The sequence below is a fragment of the Nerophis lumbriciformis genome, linkage group LG15 (genome assembly GCF_033978685.3).
Source record: "Nerophis lumbriciformis linkage group LG15, RoL_Nlum_v2.1, whole genome shotgun sequence".
In the NCBI taxonomy this organism is placed as follows: domain Eukaryota; kingdom Metazoa; phylum Chordata; class Actinopteri; order Syngnathiformes; family Syngnathidae; genus Nerophis; species Nerophis lumbriciformis.
This window is the reverse complement of record NC_084562.2, coordinates 17,852,890-17,872,030: the sequence shown is the minus strand read 5'-3', so window position 1 is coordinate 17,872,030 and position 19,141 is coordinate 17,852,890. Positions and strand designations below refer to the sequence as shown.

The following is a 19,141-nucleotide window of genomic DNA, read 5'->3' as shown; positions in this document are numbered from 1 at the left end:
TTTATAATATCGGTATCGTATCGGAAGTGAAAAAGTTGTAGCCCTCCTTAGCAACACCAATGTCTATGACTGATTGATCCAGTAGATGAACAGTAAAGATTAAGAGGATGACAAATAAGCATGCTGCTTACACAGCGCTTGGGGCTAATCCCCAGCACCCCCCTCCACCTCCCCTCCCCTTGAGCTCCCTTTTGAGGAGCTGCCACCGATGAGCCCCCACAGATAGTGACAGACGACAGTGGGAGGACACGGAACCTGTGCAACAAGTGTGAGACCCTTCACATCTCCACACTACAATCCACAGCCCAGTAGAGGCTCTTTAGGTGCACTCTGGTTGCCATACCCCCACTTTTTTTTTTTTTTTTTTTTTTTACTCCCAAAAGGAAGCACACCTTGTCTGCTGATACCAGATACTACATCGGGACCAGCACAGGACTGGGGGAAGAGTTTTTCCCCTCTGTCAATCATCATTAAGCAGGAAGATTTGGGGTGTAAAAATGATGGAGGATCACCTGACAAAGATATCCATGATGTCGTCTTCTTCTCCGGCGGAGTCGACGGGGAGTGGCGGGACGGACGACAGCAGAGGAGGTGAGAATAGTTTTCAGGTGTGCTAAACAAGGCCTTTAGAGGTGAGAAAAAAAGGAGATAACCGAAATCATTTTCCGATTTATTTATAAAAATAAAATAAAACATACTCATATATATAAATATATATATATATATATATGTATTTTTTTTTTTTACTTGATATTTACTGGAGTTTTAAAGGGACAAATACACATAAACTTGATTGAAAATAAAAATACAGGTATCTAAACTAAACAAAAAAAAAAAGAGTGGAATAATAATAAATGTGAAAGTGGAGTAATTACATTTGATTCATAGATAAATAAATCCAAACAAAATAATAATAATAATAATTAAAAAAACTATAATAATAATCATTTATAAAACAAATCATGCTTGTGGGAACATACATATTTGTCCAGTAAGTTACTTATCATCTCAAAGGTGTTTCTTTACCAATGATAAGTATCACAAATGATATTAAAAAATATGTTAAAAAAAATTATAATTACTGATCACCAGCTGCAAATTTCATCAAATTAGGTTGCATTATTAATGTTGCATACATTTGTTTTTTATCACTAACATTATAAATGCAGGAGCCCATAGCAAAATCTACAAGCTCCCACCCATTACAAAACTTTTTTGATTCAATCTATCCAGCATTTTTTTATTTTATTTTTTTAAATCAAACTTGAATTTAATTTGATGCCTGTTTTGTACTAAAACCAACTTTTGGAAAGTGAACTGTTTAATCTTTTTTTTTTTCATAAAATTTAACCCACCATCGCTAAAATGGCTGCCCAAATCCAAATTTTATTACAAAAAAGTTCACACGTTATTTTTGATCCATTAAAAACCGTTACAAATAAGAATCGCGATTCATTCGAAAATCGATTTTTTTTTTGACACCCCTATTATTTAATGCCAAAATTATTATTTTTAAATCAGATTTGATGCATATTTTGAATCAAAAAAACTAATTGAGGAAAAATTTGTTCAAAAATTAATTTTTCTTTCTACAAAAATAACTAATTTAAACTTTCCTGGCACAACCAATAAGACTTCCTTACAAGCACAACATAACAGAATAAAGTAAAGTTACCATTATATTTTTATCAGTGACAGGGCAGAAAGAAGCAAGAAATATGCCCGCTGAAAAATTTAATATGAAGCTTCTGTCATGCAATATATGACATTTTATATGCGATTTTTTACACAAAATAGAGCCCCCCACGAATTGCAGGGCCTCACGTCTACGTATATTCATATCTGAATGTGTATGTATTATCAAACTACTAACCAATAATCCGCTCAATGAGACATCTTCATTGACAGCGGATGGCAGGCACACACCCAAATATGACGCAACTCAAAGAAAACCACTTAATGAACGGCACTCACTATTCCTCTCTGCTCATTCTGCCATCGTGTGTGACCCCCCCCACCCACCACCAGATAAAAGTCCGGCCCCTGGAAAGTCCCTCAGCCCAGCTCTGGTCTGCAAGGTGTGCGGGGACACCAGTAGCGGGAAACACTACGGCATTTACGCCTGCAACGGCTGCAGCGGCTTCTTCAAACGCAGTGTGAGGAGGAGGCTCATTTACAGGTAAGATCATTCCTCATTTGTTTTGGTAACATTGTGAAAATCCATGATATCAATTAAATTATTATTATAATTTTTTTTAATGATTTAGCCTTTTTTTTATTTTTATTTTATTTTATTTATACATTTGAAAAACAAATGTATAAATAAAATTAAAAAAAAAAAATTAAAAAAGGCTAAATCATTAAAAATAAAAAATAAAAAATAAAAATATATATATATATAATATAAAGTCTTAAAACATTTTTTCGTCCGTTTTACTTATTACCACATGTGGCTCTTTAGTGCTGCCCTATTGGCTCCCTGGAGCTTTTTCAAAAATGTATGAAAATGTAAAAAGATGAAGGAAAACATTTTTTTTTGTTTTGATATGGTTTCTGTAGGAGGAAAAACATGACACCTAATTGTTAGAAATCACACTGTTTATATTAAACATGCTTCACTGATGAGAGTATTTGGCGAGCGCCGTTTTGTCTTACTGTATGTAAACCAACTTCCTTGAAGTTGGTTTACATGCACAACTTTTTCTGACGCTGCCACAGAAAGACACGTTTTATGCCACTCCTTCTTTGTCTCGTTTTGTCCACCAAATGTTTTATACTGTGCGTGAATGCACAAAGGTGAGCTTCGTTGATGTTATTGACTTGTGTGAAGTGCTTAATCAATTAGAGGAAAAAGACAGCCTGCAATTTCCTTTAACTTGAACACACATATTTATACTATTGGCCATTCTAAGTCAGTAATTTCCAGGAGTTATCTCACCCTCTGAGAAGCATCTGTTTTACTAATGTTTTCCAATCATGTAAAAATGTGTAGAATAAATATTACATTTCAACATTTCTGTCAACGATGATTTGCATCAGCCTGCAACACATAGTCATTTTGATAGTAGGCTAATATAGCTAATGTAGACACTTACATCATTCGTTGCCTTCATTATAACACTTATTTAAGGCTTTTAATTTTTTGCGGCTCCAGACAGATTTTTATTTTTGTATTTTTGGTCCAATATGGCTCTTTCAACATTTTGGCTAGCTGCATGGCACTGAAAAATTAGATTTTTATTTTTATTTTTTTAAATATGTAAGTTATGACACAATACGTTGTAAATGGTAATCCAAAATTATTATAGATGTAAAAATTCAATAATGAGGTTGCTTGAATCAAATTAAGAATAGTCAAACGTCATCAAAACTTGCCTTGAAGCATTCACACACAGCACCAGCATTTTGGAACCAAAGGAGGTGATAGAAGAAAGGTAAAAAAAATATATATATATATTTGTGGCAATATAGTGCAAGTTATGTTAAAGTTAAGTTAAGTTAAAAGACCAATGATTGTCACACACACACTAGGTTGGGTGAAATGTGTCCTCTGCATTTGACCCATCCCCTTGTTCACCCCCTGGGAGGTGAGGGGAGCAGTGGGCAGCAGCGGTGGCCGCGCCCAGGAATCATTTTTGGTGATTTAACCCCCAATTCCAACCCTTGATGCTGAGTGTCAAGCAGGGAGGTAATGGGTCCCATTTTCATAGTCTTTGGTATGACTCGGCCGGAATTTGAACTCACAACCTACCGATCTCACTTGTGCATCTCATTGCCCATAACTGTGGAGAGTTCAAGGATCCTCGATTAAAGTTAGGTACAGAGGCTTCATTTGGTTTAAGAGCCAGGGGGAGACTTAACTTCCAGGTTTTTGCATAAATAATAATATAATCATCATAATAATGAAGATTTGATATGATTTGTATTATCCACTGAGGATAATCCTGAGTAAACTAGAAAAGGCCTACTTTACACTCTGAAGTAAAGTAATTTAAAGTATTTATAATCATAATGACAGGTTATATTACTGTATATTGAATTTGGTGTCATGTTTTTGTAAAAAATTATGGGGTTTATTTTTATTTATTTTTTTTAACAAAACATTTATTTAGGGGGTTTAATCTAGATATTAGACTTTATTGATCCACAAGGGAAATTGTTCCACACAGTAGCTCAGTTACAAAGGATGGAAAGGATAATGCAGGTATAAAGTAGACACAAAATGTACCATATTGGCAATATAAAATATAACATATATATAATATTTACATATTATAAATAAAGTATAATATGTACAAAAGTAAAAAGACTATTTAAGATGTTTAAAAAAAAAACTAGTTTCAACCAAATAAATGCAATAATGAGTTTTTATTGCATCAAAACATAGTAAGTGTGCTTTAGGCGGCCCAGAACTTGTTGCTCGCCCCTAAAATTGTAGCTTTAAATTTGAATACTAAAATATGTTCTATTCAAACTGCGGTGTACTGTACGTAATTATTTCACAAAGTCAGCAAAATATTGGGAACACATGTCAGTGTGCGTGGGCTTGCAGGTGTCAGGCAGGCACGGGCATGTGTCCAGTGGACAAAGCTCACCGGAACCAGTGCCAGGCGTGCCGGCTGAAGAAGTGTTTACAGTCGGGTATGAATAAAGACGGTAAGTGTTTTGGGATTCTTTGTCGAAAAAAGTCCACCCAATCAAACTCACCCTTGATGTTGCTTCCGCAGCTGTGCAGAACGAGCGGCAGCCGCGCAGCACCGCCCAGGTGCGTCTGGACTCCATCGACGTGGACCCTGAGAAGGAACACCTGGCGACCACGCGGGAGCCCATCTCTTCCTCCTCGTCTTCCTCCTCGAGCGGCTCAGTCATCACCTGGCCGCACATCACGTCGTCCATCGGCATCACGTCCTCTGTGCCGCCCCAACGCTGTGTCAGCCCTCAGAACAACCATCGCTTCATGGCCAGCCTCATGACGGCCGAGACTTGTGCCAAGCTGGAGCCTGAGGACGGTAAGGAGACTCTTTTTTTCTTCTATTAATGTTATGTGTACAGGGGAAGAAGACGCACAGACAGCAGGGACGTCGTTTAGCTCTATTTTCATTTATATATATGCACAATATATAAATAAGAAATGGAGTATGAGAACTAATCCAAAATGTGTAGTGTGCGACTATGTGTGGTGATTAGCTGTTGAATGTTACGGGTACTGTTGAGCGAGGTGCGGAAGTCCAAGAGGGGCAAGGCAGGCTCGGAGGTCCGTGAGACAGGCAGGAAGTCGGGGGGAAAAAGCGAGGTGTCAAGGTCCGTGTCCAGGCGGGAGGTTGAGATCCAAGATGCAGCCAGGGAACCAGAGGGAACACGGGGAAGACGAGACACACAGCTCGTGACGCGGGAACGAAGGTATGCTGCTGGAAGGCGACAAGGGGGGGACACGGGACAAATGAACACGGAGGGGGAAAAACACAGAGAGAGAGTTTGCATAGAGCTTGAGGAGTGGGCTTACTGTACTGGAACAGATCGCTACGTTCTGGCCCGGAACGCAGGTTTGCACTTGCTTAAGAAGGCAGGAAGCTCATCAGCGACAGCTGTGTTGAGTGCTGATTGAGCTGATTGAATGCAGCCGTCTGCTGCAGCCGAAGTGGTGCGCACCTGGCACGCTCTTGTAGGTGTGCCCAGCGCAGCGCACAGATGAATGGGCAAATTTAAATAAAATGTTGCCTATCGTTCACAATCATTATGAAAGACAAGGAGACAACAGTTGTTATTTTTGCATTTTAACATGTAAAACTCGGCTTGTTCTTGGAGAGGTTAGCAATGCAGCTAATGGGGGCAATCAATTCTACCTCTAAATCACTACAAAATGCATTTAAAAACCGTCAACTACTAAATACTTTTATTTACTTTCCGTAACCTGTATAATAACCAAGCTGTAACGACATTGCTATTGTAAGTGCAAACACTGAGACTCTATTTTTCTAGCATAGGAACACATCAGCATGCTTCGGTATTAGCCGTAAAAGCTAACTAAAGCAAGAGATAAGCTAGCTTCTACGTCAGCGCAAAACGCGTTTAAGGTTTAACGCCCAACACCGCGATAGAACATCAATCTGTACTGACTGAAAGACATGAATAATCATCTTACAGTATTTGTAAAGTATTAGCCCACATGTTTTGTTTGTACACAACTACCCGTTTTTTCCGGTTTATTTGGGTAAGCACTCCATTTATGTCGAAATAGCATGCCTTCAAATTCCACATTGTGCAGCTTCGAGCCACTTTCACCTCACTCTCTCAGCTTTCGTCTGCTCCAACGTCTCACTCTTCCTTCGTGCTCGGGCCGTACGTTTGACATCCCTGGCCTACAACTTCACCGCGCAGTTTGACCCATCTCTGTCAATTTAGCCAAACTGATTTGTCTCTGACATAAAAGTCAACTGTCTAATCAAAATGTTTGTTTCAAGCGACGCCTGTCTTCTGTCTTCCAGTGGACGAGAACATTGACGTGACCAGCAACGAACCAGAGCGCGCGTCCTCAGAGTATCACATGGCACTTTATCCGTCCTCTTCTGAAAACGTTTACGAGACTTCAGCAAGGCTTCTTTTCATGTCGGTGAAGTGGGCCAAGAACCTGCCGGTCTTCTCCAACCTGCCTTTCAGAGACCAGGTGAGACCAAACTTCAGTCTTAATTTGTGTTATACAGAAAGGAATGATCCAGATATTGACTTTTTGGGTGTTTTCCCTGCAGGTGATCCTGCTGGAGGAGGCGTGGAGTGAGCTCTTCCTGCTTTGTGCCATCCAGTGGTCTCTGCCACTAGACAGCTGTCCTCTGCTCTCTCTGCCGGACCTCTGTCCAGGCATGCAGGGCAAGACCAGCTACACGAGCCTGGACCTCAGACTCCTGCAGGAAGTCTTCAGTCGCTTTAAGGCCCTCGCCGTCGACCCCACGGAGTTCGCCTGCCTCAAAGCCATCGTGCTCTTTAAGCCTGGTGAGGAGCTGAGTCTGCCTCTTGTGTTCATGCTAAATGCCTTAAAGGGGAACATTATCACCAGACCTATGTAAGCGTCAATATATACCTTGATGTTGCAGAAAAAAGACCATATATTTTTTTAACCGATTTCCGAACTCTAAATGGGTGAATTTTGGCGAATTAAACGCCTTTCTAATATTCGCTCTCGGAGCGATGACGTCACAATGTGACGTCGCATCAGGAAGCAATCCGCCATTTTCTCAAACACCGAGTCAAATCAGCTCTGTTATTTTCCGTTTTTTCGACTGTTTTCCGTACCTTGGAGACATCATGCCTCGTCGGTGTGTTGTCGGAGGGTGTAACAACACGAACAGGGACGGATTCAAGTTGCACCAGTGGCCCAAAGATGCGAAAGTGGCAAGAAATTGGACGTTTGTTCCGCACACTTTACCGACGAAAGCTATGCTACGACAGAGATGGCAAGAATGTGTGGATATCCTGCGACACTCAAAGCAGATGCATTTCCAGCGATAAAGTCAAAGAAATCTTCCGCCAGACCCCCATTGAATCTGCCGGAGTGTGTGAGCAATTCAGGGACAAAGGACCTCGGTAGCACGGCAAGCAATGGCGGCAGTTTGTTCCCGCAGACGAGCGAGCTAAACCCCCTGGATGTCTTGGCTCACACCGTCCCGAAGATGATCAAGAGAAGAATATCGACCCTAGCTTCCCTGGCGTGCTGACATGAGGGTATGTCTACAGAATATATTAATTGACGAAAATTGGGCTGTCTGCACTCTCAAAGTGCATGTTGTTGCCAAATGTATTTCATATGCTGTAAACCTAGTTCATAGTTGTTAGTTTCCTTTAATGCCAAACAAACACATACCAATCGTTGGTTAGAAGGCGATCGCCGAATTCGTCCTCGCTTTCTCCCGTGTCGCTGGCTGTCGTGTCGTTTTCGTCGGTTTCGCTTGCATACGGTTCAAACCGATATGGCTCAATAGCTTCAGTTTCTTCTTCAATTTCGTTTTCGCGACCTGCCTCCACACAAACCATCCGTTTCAATACATTCGTAATCTGTTGAATCGCTTAAACCGCTGAAATCCGAGTCTGAATCCGAGCTAATGTCGCTATAGCTTGCTGTTCTTTCCGTCATGTTTGTTTGTGTTGGCTTCACTATGTGACGTGGTTAAAATCAGGCACTTTGAAGCTTTATTTAGGGACATTGCATGATGGGTAAAATTTTGAAAAAAACTTCAAAAAATATAATAAGCCACTGGGAACTGATTTTTAATGGTTTTAACAATTCTGAAATTGTGATAATGTTCCCCTTTAAGTGGAATCAAATGTGATTTTAGTGACGGGATTCGAGTTTTGCAACTGACCATGAAAGCAAACTTAGGGTATCTGATCATCCTACAGTACATTGGTCTTTCTTCTTGTCCACAGAGACACGTGGTCTGAAAGATCCAGAACAAGTGGAGAACCTTCAGGATCAGTCCCATGTGATGCTGGGACAGCACATTCGCTCTCACTACCCCAGTCAACCTGCCAGGTAATATGACTTATTCAGCACGAGGATGGAATGGAAAGAATGGAGTTAAAGTCGTTCCTCGCCACATCGCGCCTCAATTATTCCGTCTCCACCATATATATTTAAAAAACAATTTTTACAGCATAATGGACAATTGTTGTGCCCTAAATATAGCATTTTCAACCATAAAATAGCAAAATGGACTAAAAATACCTATACTGCAGTAGTATTGGCCACTAATTATATTCTTATGTATACTGTTATATTTTTATTCTTATTATTGCTTTTTATTTTTATTATTTTGTTATATTTTCTCTTTTATTTCCATTTAAACCCCCATCATTGACTTTTTACTTTTTAAATTTGATCTCAATTCTGTATACTGCTGCTGGAATTTTTAATTTTCCTGATGGAACTCTCCTGAAGGAATCAATAAAGTACTATCTATCTATCCATCCATCCATCTATCTATCTATCTATCTATCTATCTATCTATCTATCTATCTATCTATCTATCTATCTATCTATCTATCTATCTATCTATCTATCTATCTATCTATCTATCTATCTATCTATCTAGAGCGTGCTGTTCAGTATCGTGGTCACTGATTGGCTCGGGCAGCATTACTATATCGCTGTGTTTCTTAACCAAAGGGCGCCCCCTAGATGGATTAAAAAAAAATATCTGTTTCTCAGCTGTGGTCCGTATGGGTCGCAGCGGTACTCAGTTGCAATACGCATTCCCTCCACCTGTGGCAGTAATGACAGTATCAAACAAACAGAAGAAGTCTGGAGCTAAAGTCATAGAGTAGTTTCTTTAGTGCAAAAAATATGATTAAAGTGGTGAAGCTGTATTTTCATTTGCACTTTAATTTTATTGACAGAAACATAGTCATTATTAATTTAGTTAATTTATTTTAGCACAACATAATTCTATGTAAATGTATTTTTTGTCAATTGTTTATGAGTCTCTTTTTATGCAGTATATTTGGTTATTTCTTATATTTCAAATCAGCCTGAGTTTTATGTGTTAAATAAATAATATTTGTGATTAACACATGGTTTTTAGATCATTTGACAAGGTTGCAAATTGTAAGTAGGTTAGATATAATTATTGAATGTGATTAAAATCAAGAGTAATTCTGTGTTAATATTTGAGTGGGCCCCGGGCCCTGAGGTCAAAACGGTTACAAACCCCTGCTATATTGGAATAGTAAAAGTGACTAAAAAGTGTTATTTTATGTCTATAGGGCTCTCAAGATGTTGTAAAACGCATTTAAAGGTTGTAAACAGCTGTTTTATGCTAGGAAAATATTTGATTCATAATTAATTATTTCTACTTTGCGTAAATTCATTTATCGCGATCATGTCCCTAACCAAATGACAGCGATGGACGAGGGAGGACTGTAAATGTTGTTGTTGTTTTTTTCAGATTGTCATTCAAAACATGTAGCCTGAGGATTTTTTCGGCACAATATGGTGTTTAGTGGCAAAAATACTGTATGTCTATTTTCTGTTTTTAAGTAGCTTCATTAATTTATTCATTTAAAAAGTTCCTTTGTTTACTATTTATTTTTGACTATCTTAATGATTTGCAATATAATATATATACTTTACTTACAAAAGGGCTGGTATACTATATATATACTGTGTATATATATATGCCTGATGAGCACTCCAGCAAATCAATAAATTCAACAAAGCTCACCTTTGTGCATTCACGCACAGTATAAAATGTTTGGTGGACAAAATGAGACAAAGAAGGAGTGGCATAAAACACGTCTTTCTGTGGCAGCATCGAAGAAAGTTGTACATGTAAACAAACTACGATGACTTCAAGGATCGCTGAAATTAGTAGGACAAAACGGTGCTTGCCACATACTCTCTGCAGTGACATGTAACATGTAAATAATATAAACTGTACTTACAAAAGGGCTGATATACTATGTATATACTGTATATATAGGGACAATTGGGAGGACTGGGCAATTAGTTTGTTTACTAAACATTTTCCATCTGTTGAAATGAATGATATGTTGAATTAAGTTATCCTCACTAATTCTGCCACTAATTACGGCATCAATCTGTCTCGTCACTTGTTTGTCTGTCAGTGTGGGCTCTGACAATAAAAAAATAAAAGTACTTTCAAAAGAAACGTTTGTTGACTCATCATCACGCTAACTTTGATGGCCCGAATATTTATTAATCAAATTGTTTATGAAGTTTTATTTGACTGGCACACTGAAAAAAAGTCAATATTTTTGTGTTTTTTTTTAAATTTAGGTTTGGAAAGCTGCTTCTCCTCCTTCCGTCGCTGCGCTTCGTGAATTCCGAGCGCATCGAACTGCTGTTCTTTCACAGGACCATCGGAAACACTCCCATGGAGAAACTGCTGTGTGACATGTTTAAAAACTGACTGTTCCCTAAACAAAACGTGTCGAGCAGACTTCAAACATCGCCTACCAGCGTGGAAAAAAAGGATGATTGACAGATTACTGCTTTGTTTGAGTTGAACTCTAAGGTCACTTTATTTTTTTGTATCTTGGTTTGCTTTTGCCACTTCAGCTAATTCTGTTTATACTATAACGCTTGCTACTTACATTTGTTTTGTGTGTTAAGAAACTCAATATTACCGTTAGGGTTGCCAACTCACCAAAAAAAAAGAAATATCTTTTGGCAGGACGGGCCAAGTCCAATTGGCTTTTTATTTTTTTATTAGTTTGACGCGATTGTTATACTCTTTCACTCTACTTTGATTGGGTGTTTTGGAGTGATACAAATACATGGAAAACTAATTTTTTTTGTGTAAAATAACTCAATTAACAGAATAAAAAAAAAAAAAAAAAAAAAAAAAATATATATATATATATATATATATATATATATATATATATGTATCTAACTAACCTAACTTTAGAAGAATACAAATAAATGTTTCTTCAACAGACGTCTGTCCTGCTTAACTTAAAAATATATAAAATCAACAAGCTAGCTTGATGACATTGACAGTATCATAAAGCTGTACATTATGTGTTTATGATAATCAAACAATTTACATTCTATAAGTACAGTTTTTTATAATGAAAACAAGAGAGCAGAGTTGGTAAATTACACTTTAAAGAAAAATTAAGCTAGTACGTACCTCGTGGACATAATATCAATCAATCAATCAATGTTTATTTATATAGCCCTAAATCACAAGTGTCTCAAAGGGCTGCACAAGCCACAACGACATCCTCGGTATAGCCCACATAAGGGCAAGGAAAAACTCACCCCAGTGGGACGGTAAGTAAGTACATTTTATTTTCACAGATAAAATCACAAAGCGATGTACAAAATATAGGTGAAGTAAAACAACAATTCAATTAAAAAACAGGGGCAACATCATAAAAAGAATACAAAGTGGATTGAAATTGATAGTTAAAAGGTGCATTAACTAAAAGCTTTAGTAAAAAGAGAAGTTTTCAAATGTTTCTTAAAAGTGTCAACACAGTCAAGATCACGGAGAGACTGGTGCCAATTGTTCCAGAGTCTGGGAGCTATAGCCTGGAATGCCAGGTCTCCACGGGTTTTAAAACGAGTTTCGGGGATTTTTAGAAGAACCTGGCCTGAAGACCAGAGGCTGCGCCCTGAAGAGTAGGAGCATAGCAAGTCAGTGATGTACTGAGAGGCCCCACCATGCAATGCACGGAATGTCAGGACTAAAATCTTAAACTCAATGCGGAATTTAACTGGAAGCCAATGAAGACTGGATAAAATGGGGGTAATATGGGCTGTTCTGTGTGCACCGGTCAAAAGTCTGGCAGCCGCATTTTTAGTACAGTCTGAAGTTTCTTCAGCGTTGACTTGTTGAAAAGAGTGAAAAGAGAATTGCAATAGTCAATACGAGGTGAAATGAACGCGTGAATGATCATTTCGAGATCCAATTTTGACAACAAATTTCTCACTTTAGAAATATTTTTGAGGTGATAAAAACAGTTTTTGGTCAGTTGACAGCAGTGATCGTCCAAAGACATGGACTGATCAAACACAACCCCAAAGTTTCTGAGGCTGCTTTTAACAGATGCACCCAGAGCACCAAAGGAGTTCTTGATCAGGGGATCTATATATCGCTTTATCACTTGAAGCTTCTCTGTCGGACAGAAACGAGCTCTAAACTAAGAACCGGGTCTTCTTTGTTGGTTTTTGTAAAGACAAAAAGTCACAATTGGAGTTCGAAGACCAGAAGCTAGCCGGATAACTTTAGCTAGCTAGCTAGTATGGATGTGAATCTTAAGACAACTCACGGTTCAATTCTGATTCGATTCAACACAATCCCCAATTCAAACCGAATATATCATTTGGTGCATAAATTATAAAGAAACAGTTTTAAAATACTTTACAGGTTACAAAAGCTCCTCTTGGCTGCTGGCGTATGACGCACAGACGGCCGAAAATCGTTTTCTGAAAAAATAATGATTTTTTTAAAATGTTGAATCGGTTTCAGAATCTAATAGAATGATTAAAAGTAAAACAAAATCATTGAGATTCAGATGTGGATCAACTAGCTTGCGAGCTGGCCGCAAGCTAAGGCTAAGTGACAGTAAGGGGAAAAACTAAATATGCCAGAAAAGTCGTACAACAATGAGTTGAATCCATTGACAGAGCTTTTTTTATTCTTACTGTAATACGGGAAAAATGGTCGCTTTTTTAGCTGAACAGGAGACACATACTTTTGTTTTTATATACGGTACAATTCCATTTTACAGTACATGGTTGGCAACCCTAATAACGTTAGTATTGCTCTACGTTTGTCAGACAGTGAAAATTACATTGTATATATTATTGTTTGGCTGATGGACTGTACATATTTAATACTGTTTTCTATGTGAATGTCGTATTCATGTTGTGACGCCTTGATAAAGGGAAGCATTTCTTGATTGTGTATGTTTTCTCTTTAAGGTTTTGTTTATTCAAATCAAACAGTGAACAATGTCCTCCAGTGGTCGTCAAACCCACAACAGCCAAGTAGCAGAATAAGGCACAAAACTCATTTAGGTACTGAATTACCACCTGTTATTACCACCAGCTTCTCCTCATCCGGAAACAACAACACCGAAAATGTGTCCCATAAAAAACTATCCGACCGGAACACTCTAATAACTAAAGTTCCTTGGGTGAATAATGTAAACTCACTACACCGGTATGTTTTAGCGCTTTCATGGCGATTTTACTGACAGATATAAGTAAGAACTTTACACTACTTGATATTAGAAATGGCAACAGCGGTGGATGAATGTCCCATAACAAGAAGATAGAGAAAAAGAAGAAGCTTATCGACTACGGTGTTGCTACAGACTACAAAGGCGGATGCGCGCAATTTTTCAGGATTCATGCAGATCCCAAATACAGATCAGCAGGTACCAGAAGGTAAGAAAAAATGCTTTTGCATAATATTGCGGAAAAAAAACCCGCCAGATAATATGTCTTACCTTATAAACACACCATAATAATACTTGTATGTTGAGGCACATCAAGCGGTGCGGCTTCATTGCTTACCAAAGTCGTACTAAAATATTTGGATACATTTTTAAGCGCCGTGTGTAATGTTCTATATTTTCAATGCAACATATTAAATGTTGGTGTTGTTTACTTGAGTCATATTGCCATCATAGTGCAGTCTACCCGTATCTCTTATGTTTGACTGCCATCTACTGGTCACACTTATCATTACACCATGTACCAAATAAAATTACTTCGAGGTCGGTAAGCAAAACCAAAATAATTCCGTACATTAGGCGCACCGGGTTATAAGGCGCACTGTCGAGTTTTGAGGGGAAAAATGATTTTAGATGCGCCTATTAGTCCGTAAAATACGGTAGTTGTTTCATGTTTAATCCAAAAATAGATTCTTTAAAAAAAAAAAAAATTGCACAGTTTTCTGCTTTTAAATCGATTCTTGAAAATTATTAATTGATTGGGATCGGACTAAATAAAAATCACAATTTACATAAATCCAATTTTTGACCCCCCCTTGTAACCAGTAAAGGAAAAACATTGCAGGATTAATCTGCATTCATACATGATTAATACAATACATTTGTGATTAATCGGATGAGTTGATCTATTAAGTATAATAGTTTGGCACATTATAAAGAACTCATTAGGGAATTTGTCCCCATTTATTTGCTAATCAGACCAGGGCGCCAACAAACGCAATAGCTTGTTTTGCATATTAGTTTCTACAAAACAATTTAAAGAACAGTTTAAAAAAAAATCCCATCATGATTTCAAATGGCTCCAATTTTAGCGAAAAAACACTTGGCAGCCCATCACTATAAACAGATTACGCACTATGTGTAGGGCCATGTTTTACGAGGAACTGTGCGTGTAAAATGTCAATTTGAATTGAATGACAGGGAGCTTTGTGTGAAAGATAACTGCAAAACTATTCCTAGCCCATTCCTGCTCTGTCACTTATAAGACAGCGTTAATGCTGGTCTTGTGAGGCAGTCATACCAGCTTTGATCCAAGGTTGGACTTGTGTCAGGAAGGTTTGCAAATTGATGTTGTATTTGTATTATTTTGCACTAAAAAAATAAATATTGAAAATATATTTCCTAATATTCATTTTAGTACAAAAGCTGCATCAAACTAAATTCAAATTGCAATAACAAGTAAGACAATAGTTTCACAGACATAAAATAGTGTGAACATATTTTAATTCAATTTAGCCAATTTTATTTGTGGTGTTTTTACTTTCTTCTTCATATTGCATCGGCAGCAGCTTTGCATGCGTTTCATACCAAACAAAAAAATCCAGGGATCAGTCCGGCCCTCGAGCCTCTGTCATATGAGGGAGCTCATGTTCGCAGATTAACAAACTTTGAACTCCCAGAATTATGTTTCCTTCGTTCAGCATCAAATTATGAATACATGTATATATATATATATATATATATATATATATATATACACAAATACATACATACACACACACATATATATATATATATATATACACAGGCATATACTGTATATATACACACACATATACATACATACATACATATATATATACGTTCATATATAAATACATATATACTAATATAAAAAAAACATATATTTACATACATAGATCAGCTAAATTGAGATTAAACAATTACCATTTAATACCACATACACACACAAAAGTACTGAAGATTGGTATTGTTGAGTACGGGTATCGATTCCTAGGTAACCGTTTTGATTAAAATGTGAAAGGTACCCCTCACTACACATGAGCCCAGAGTCTTGTTGCTGTAATGCTAAAGTGCTAACCCCATTCACCACAGTGCTGCCCCTTTTTCACATCCACTAAAATACGATAAATAACCTCACTGTTGTTGTTTCAAGCGTGAAACATGTTAAACCGGTTTTTTTTTTCCATGGCTATTGCAAACAAAGGTCCCCCTGTTTAAAGCAGAGATTTCCATCTTATAATAAGATTAGTCTCTTCTGTAACAGGCACAGGGAGACGAGAAGGTTAATTCCACATTGCAGCATGAAAATAACATTAAGAGTTACGTCGAAATTTGCTTCTTTTAATTTCCACACAAAAATAATGTCAAGATATTTTAAACACTGATGTCGTCTTATTTAGTCAATGAGTGTATTGTTTCGTAGTATTTGCACAAATATGAATGTGCAGTAACACCAAAATGAATGTTAGTGTACACACGACAAACCTATCCTACAGTCTTTTAAATAAATAATATTTGAGGTGAAGAAATAGTGTCTTCAATGGGCATGAGGGGGTCACCTAAGGTCAAACTGTTGCTCCACTCCCACTGTGTGCAGCCACTAATCCACCGTGTTCAATTCTTAACGCTCACCGGAATGTGTGTGGTTCTTACCATCGGTTCCGACCCGAGTTAGCTGACTGAGAAAGACGGACCAGGAGGCGGACAAGGTTTATCGTTCGTCCCCAAACGGGCACCATGAACCACAGCAAGGTTGAAGTTGAACCTTTCGCATACTATTATGATTACTCAGACTGGTACTCGGACAACCCGGAGCCAACAGATCCTCCCAAAGAGTGAGTATAAGATGAAGATACATTTGTGTTCATTAGTTCAGTTTATGCTTACAGTTGATAAATGCGTGTTAGGCCTGTAATTACATTTATTTGCATTTATTTTGTCTGCAGAGTGATTTTACCATGTGACCCAACAGCGGATGATAAGATCTTTCACATATGCATACTTTCTATATCTGTAAGTACACACATTTTATCTCATGAGGAGTCAAGCGTACCTTAATTTAGGGCTTATTCTTCTACCAAGGGCCACATACAGTCGTGGTCAAAAGTTTACATACACTTGTAAAGAACATAATGTCATGGCTGTCTTGAGTTTCCAATAATTTCTACAACTCTTATTTTTTGTGATAGAGTGATTGGAGAACATACTTGTTGGTCACAAAAATTTAGCTGTTTGGCCACAATACCCAGCAATATGTTTGGAGGAGAAAAGGTGAGGCCTTTAATCCCAGTAACACCATTCCTACTGTCAAGCACGGTGGTGGTAGTATTATGCTCTGGGCCTGTTTTGCTGCCAATGGAACCGGTGCTTAACAGAGAGTAAATGGGACAATGAAAAAGGAGGATTACCTCCAAATTCTTCAGGACAACCTAAAATTATCATCCCGGAGGTTGGGTCTTGGGCGCAGTTGGGTGTTCCAACAGGACAATGACCCCAAACACGTCAAAAGTGGTAAAGGAATGACTAAATCAGGCTAGAATGAAGGTATTTGAATGGCCTTCCCAAAGTCCTGACTTAAACATGTGGACAATGCTGAAGAAACAAGTCCATGTCAGAAAACCAACAAATTTAGCTGAATTGCACAAATTTTGTCAAGAGGAGTAGTCAAAAATTCAACCAGAAGCTTGCCAGAAGCTTGTGGATGGCTACCAAAAGCTCCTTATTGCAGGGAAACTTGCCGAGGGACATGTAACCAAATATTAACATTGCTGTATGTATTTTGACCCAGCAGATTTGGTCACATTTTCAGTAGACTCATAATAAAATTCATAAAAGAACCCAAACTTCATGAATATTTTTTGTGACCAACAAGTATGTGCTCCAATCACTCTATCACAAAAAAATAAGACTTGTAGAAATTATTGGAAACTCAAAACAGCCATGACATTATGTTCTTTACAATGCATGTAAACTTTTGACCACAACTGTACGTAACTCATTGATATCGGATTCATTTTATTTTGGACACCCCTGTCTAGATCAGGAGTGCCCAAAGCGGGGCTCGCGAGACAAACCTGGCCCACCGAGTCTGTTTGTTTGGCCCGACAAAGACTGGCTTCCCAAATTTGTTACATATTTATACTGACTAGGGATGGGTACCGAATCCGGTGCTTTTTTCCCACCAGTCCTACTGGGCACCGATTCACTTAAGATCCAACAGTGCCATGTTACGGTACCTGGGTTGCGCATGACGTCACGCCCGTTTACGACTCTTCGCACTGGGCGATTACTCCGTCAGTAGATTACTCCAAACTTGTGTCCAAACTTAAAATTAAATTGTTTTTTTTGTTTTTTTACAAACAAGTAAGGAAAATCTTGATTCTGACCACTTTTATGCATTTGCTAGCTCATGGAGACTTGCTTTTTATGAATGCACCTGACATTTATTTGAAAAAACTAGATACTGTATATTACTGTGCCTTACTTTTTATTACTGGTTGTGGCAACCAAGTCCACCATTGCACTTTGCTTGCAAAGGAAAATGGTCCATCTTTGTCAGTCTGTAAATTTTCTCGATGGATGGTTTTTATTTAGAAATCACTTCTTGGTCTGGTTCCCCCTTACTAATGTTTTTTGATGTGTAGAGACTCCAGTCACTACAGTTTGTGGTCACAGGGCATTGTTGGTGTGTTGATTCCTAGAGCCAACACAATTCTCTGCCAAAAAAAAAGCCTTCAGATTTGCTGCTCCATTGTCATGGAATTAATTAGAGAAGTATCTGAAGCTACCTAAACTCATCATTTTGGGGGAATTTCCGGCCATTTAAAAAATAACCTTGAAGCTGTTTCTATTGGGCATTGTACATGTTTTTATTGAAACATTGTATTTTTTACCTATTGCGTATTTTAATGCTTATGTTATAAGAAATGTGTGCTTTTAACTATAGTGTGTGACTGTTTGCTGTTGTTCTATCTATTGATAGGTGGGTAAGCTCAACCAAATGTATTCCTTACATTAGGCGCACTGGGTTATAAGGCGCACTGTTGAGTTTTTAGGGAAAAAAATTATTTTAAATGCGCCTTATAGTCCGGAAAATACGGTAAATGAAAATGACAAAAAGTGTAAGAAGAACTGAGAGTGACCTCTAAGTACTGTTGCAATTTTCAATGCCAACAAAGAACGCTCCAACGTATGTAAAGTAAGGCTCCACCTTTCCAAAAAATGTACTAGCTTGATGCCAATAAACATTGGCTTTGCTATTGACATGCTGCTGATTAGCATTAGCGATTTTACATGACGATTATAACAACTCCAATTTTGTTAATGAAAACAACAACTAAGATGCACGTTAAAATCAAACAGGTGGTGCGTAATAAGTACAACACTTGCAGTATTTACACGTTTAGGGTGCAACAAA

At 37.9% G+C, this 19,141-nt stretch overlaps 2 protein-coding genes across 3 annotated transcripts in view; both read left to right on the top strand.

Annotated features, from left to right (window-relative positions):
• Window positions 1–236: 236 nt before the first annotated feature.
• On the top strand, window positions 237–11,170 carry nr2e3 (nuclear receptor subfamily 2, group E, member 3). The gene is made up of 8 exons (XM_061974786.1): window positions 237–591; window positions 2,029–2,179; window positions 4,553–4,656; window positions 4,728–5,009; window positions 6,486–6,664; window positions 6,747–6,987; window positions 8,419–8,524; window positions 10,787–11,170. Exons 1-8 carry the CDS (start codon window positions 498–500, stop codon window positions 10,917–10,919), a joined length of 1,290 nt encoding a protein of 429 aa, XP_061830770.1. The 5' UTR covers window positions 237–497; the 3' UTR covers window positions 10,920–11,170.
• A 5,225-nt stretch (window positions 11,171–16,395) lies between these two features.
• LOC133615902 (receptor for retinol uptake stra6-like) overlaps window positions 16,396–19,141 on the top strand; it is a 39,477-nt gene continuing 36,731 nt past the window's right edge. For both annotated transcript variants that reach the window (XM_061974781.1, XM_061974780.1), the window contains exons 1-2: window positions 16,396–16,559; window positions 16,671–16,737. In XM_061974781.1, the coding sequence (XP_061830765.1) occupies window positions 16,462–16,559; window positions 16,671–16,737 (165 nt within the window). In that variant the 5' untranslated portion in view covers window positions 16,396–16,461. The remainder of the gene's footprint in view (window positions 16,560–16,670; window positions 16,738–19,141) is intronic.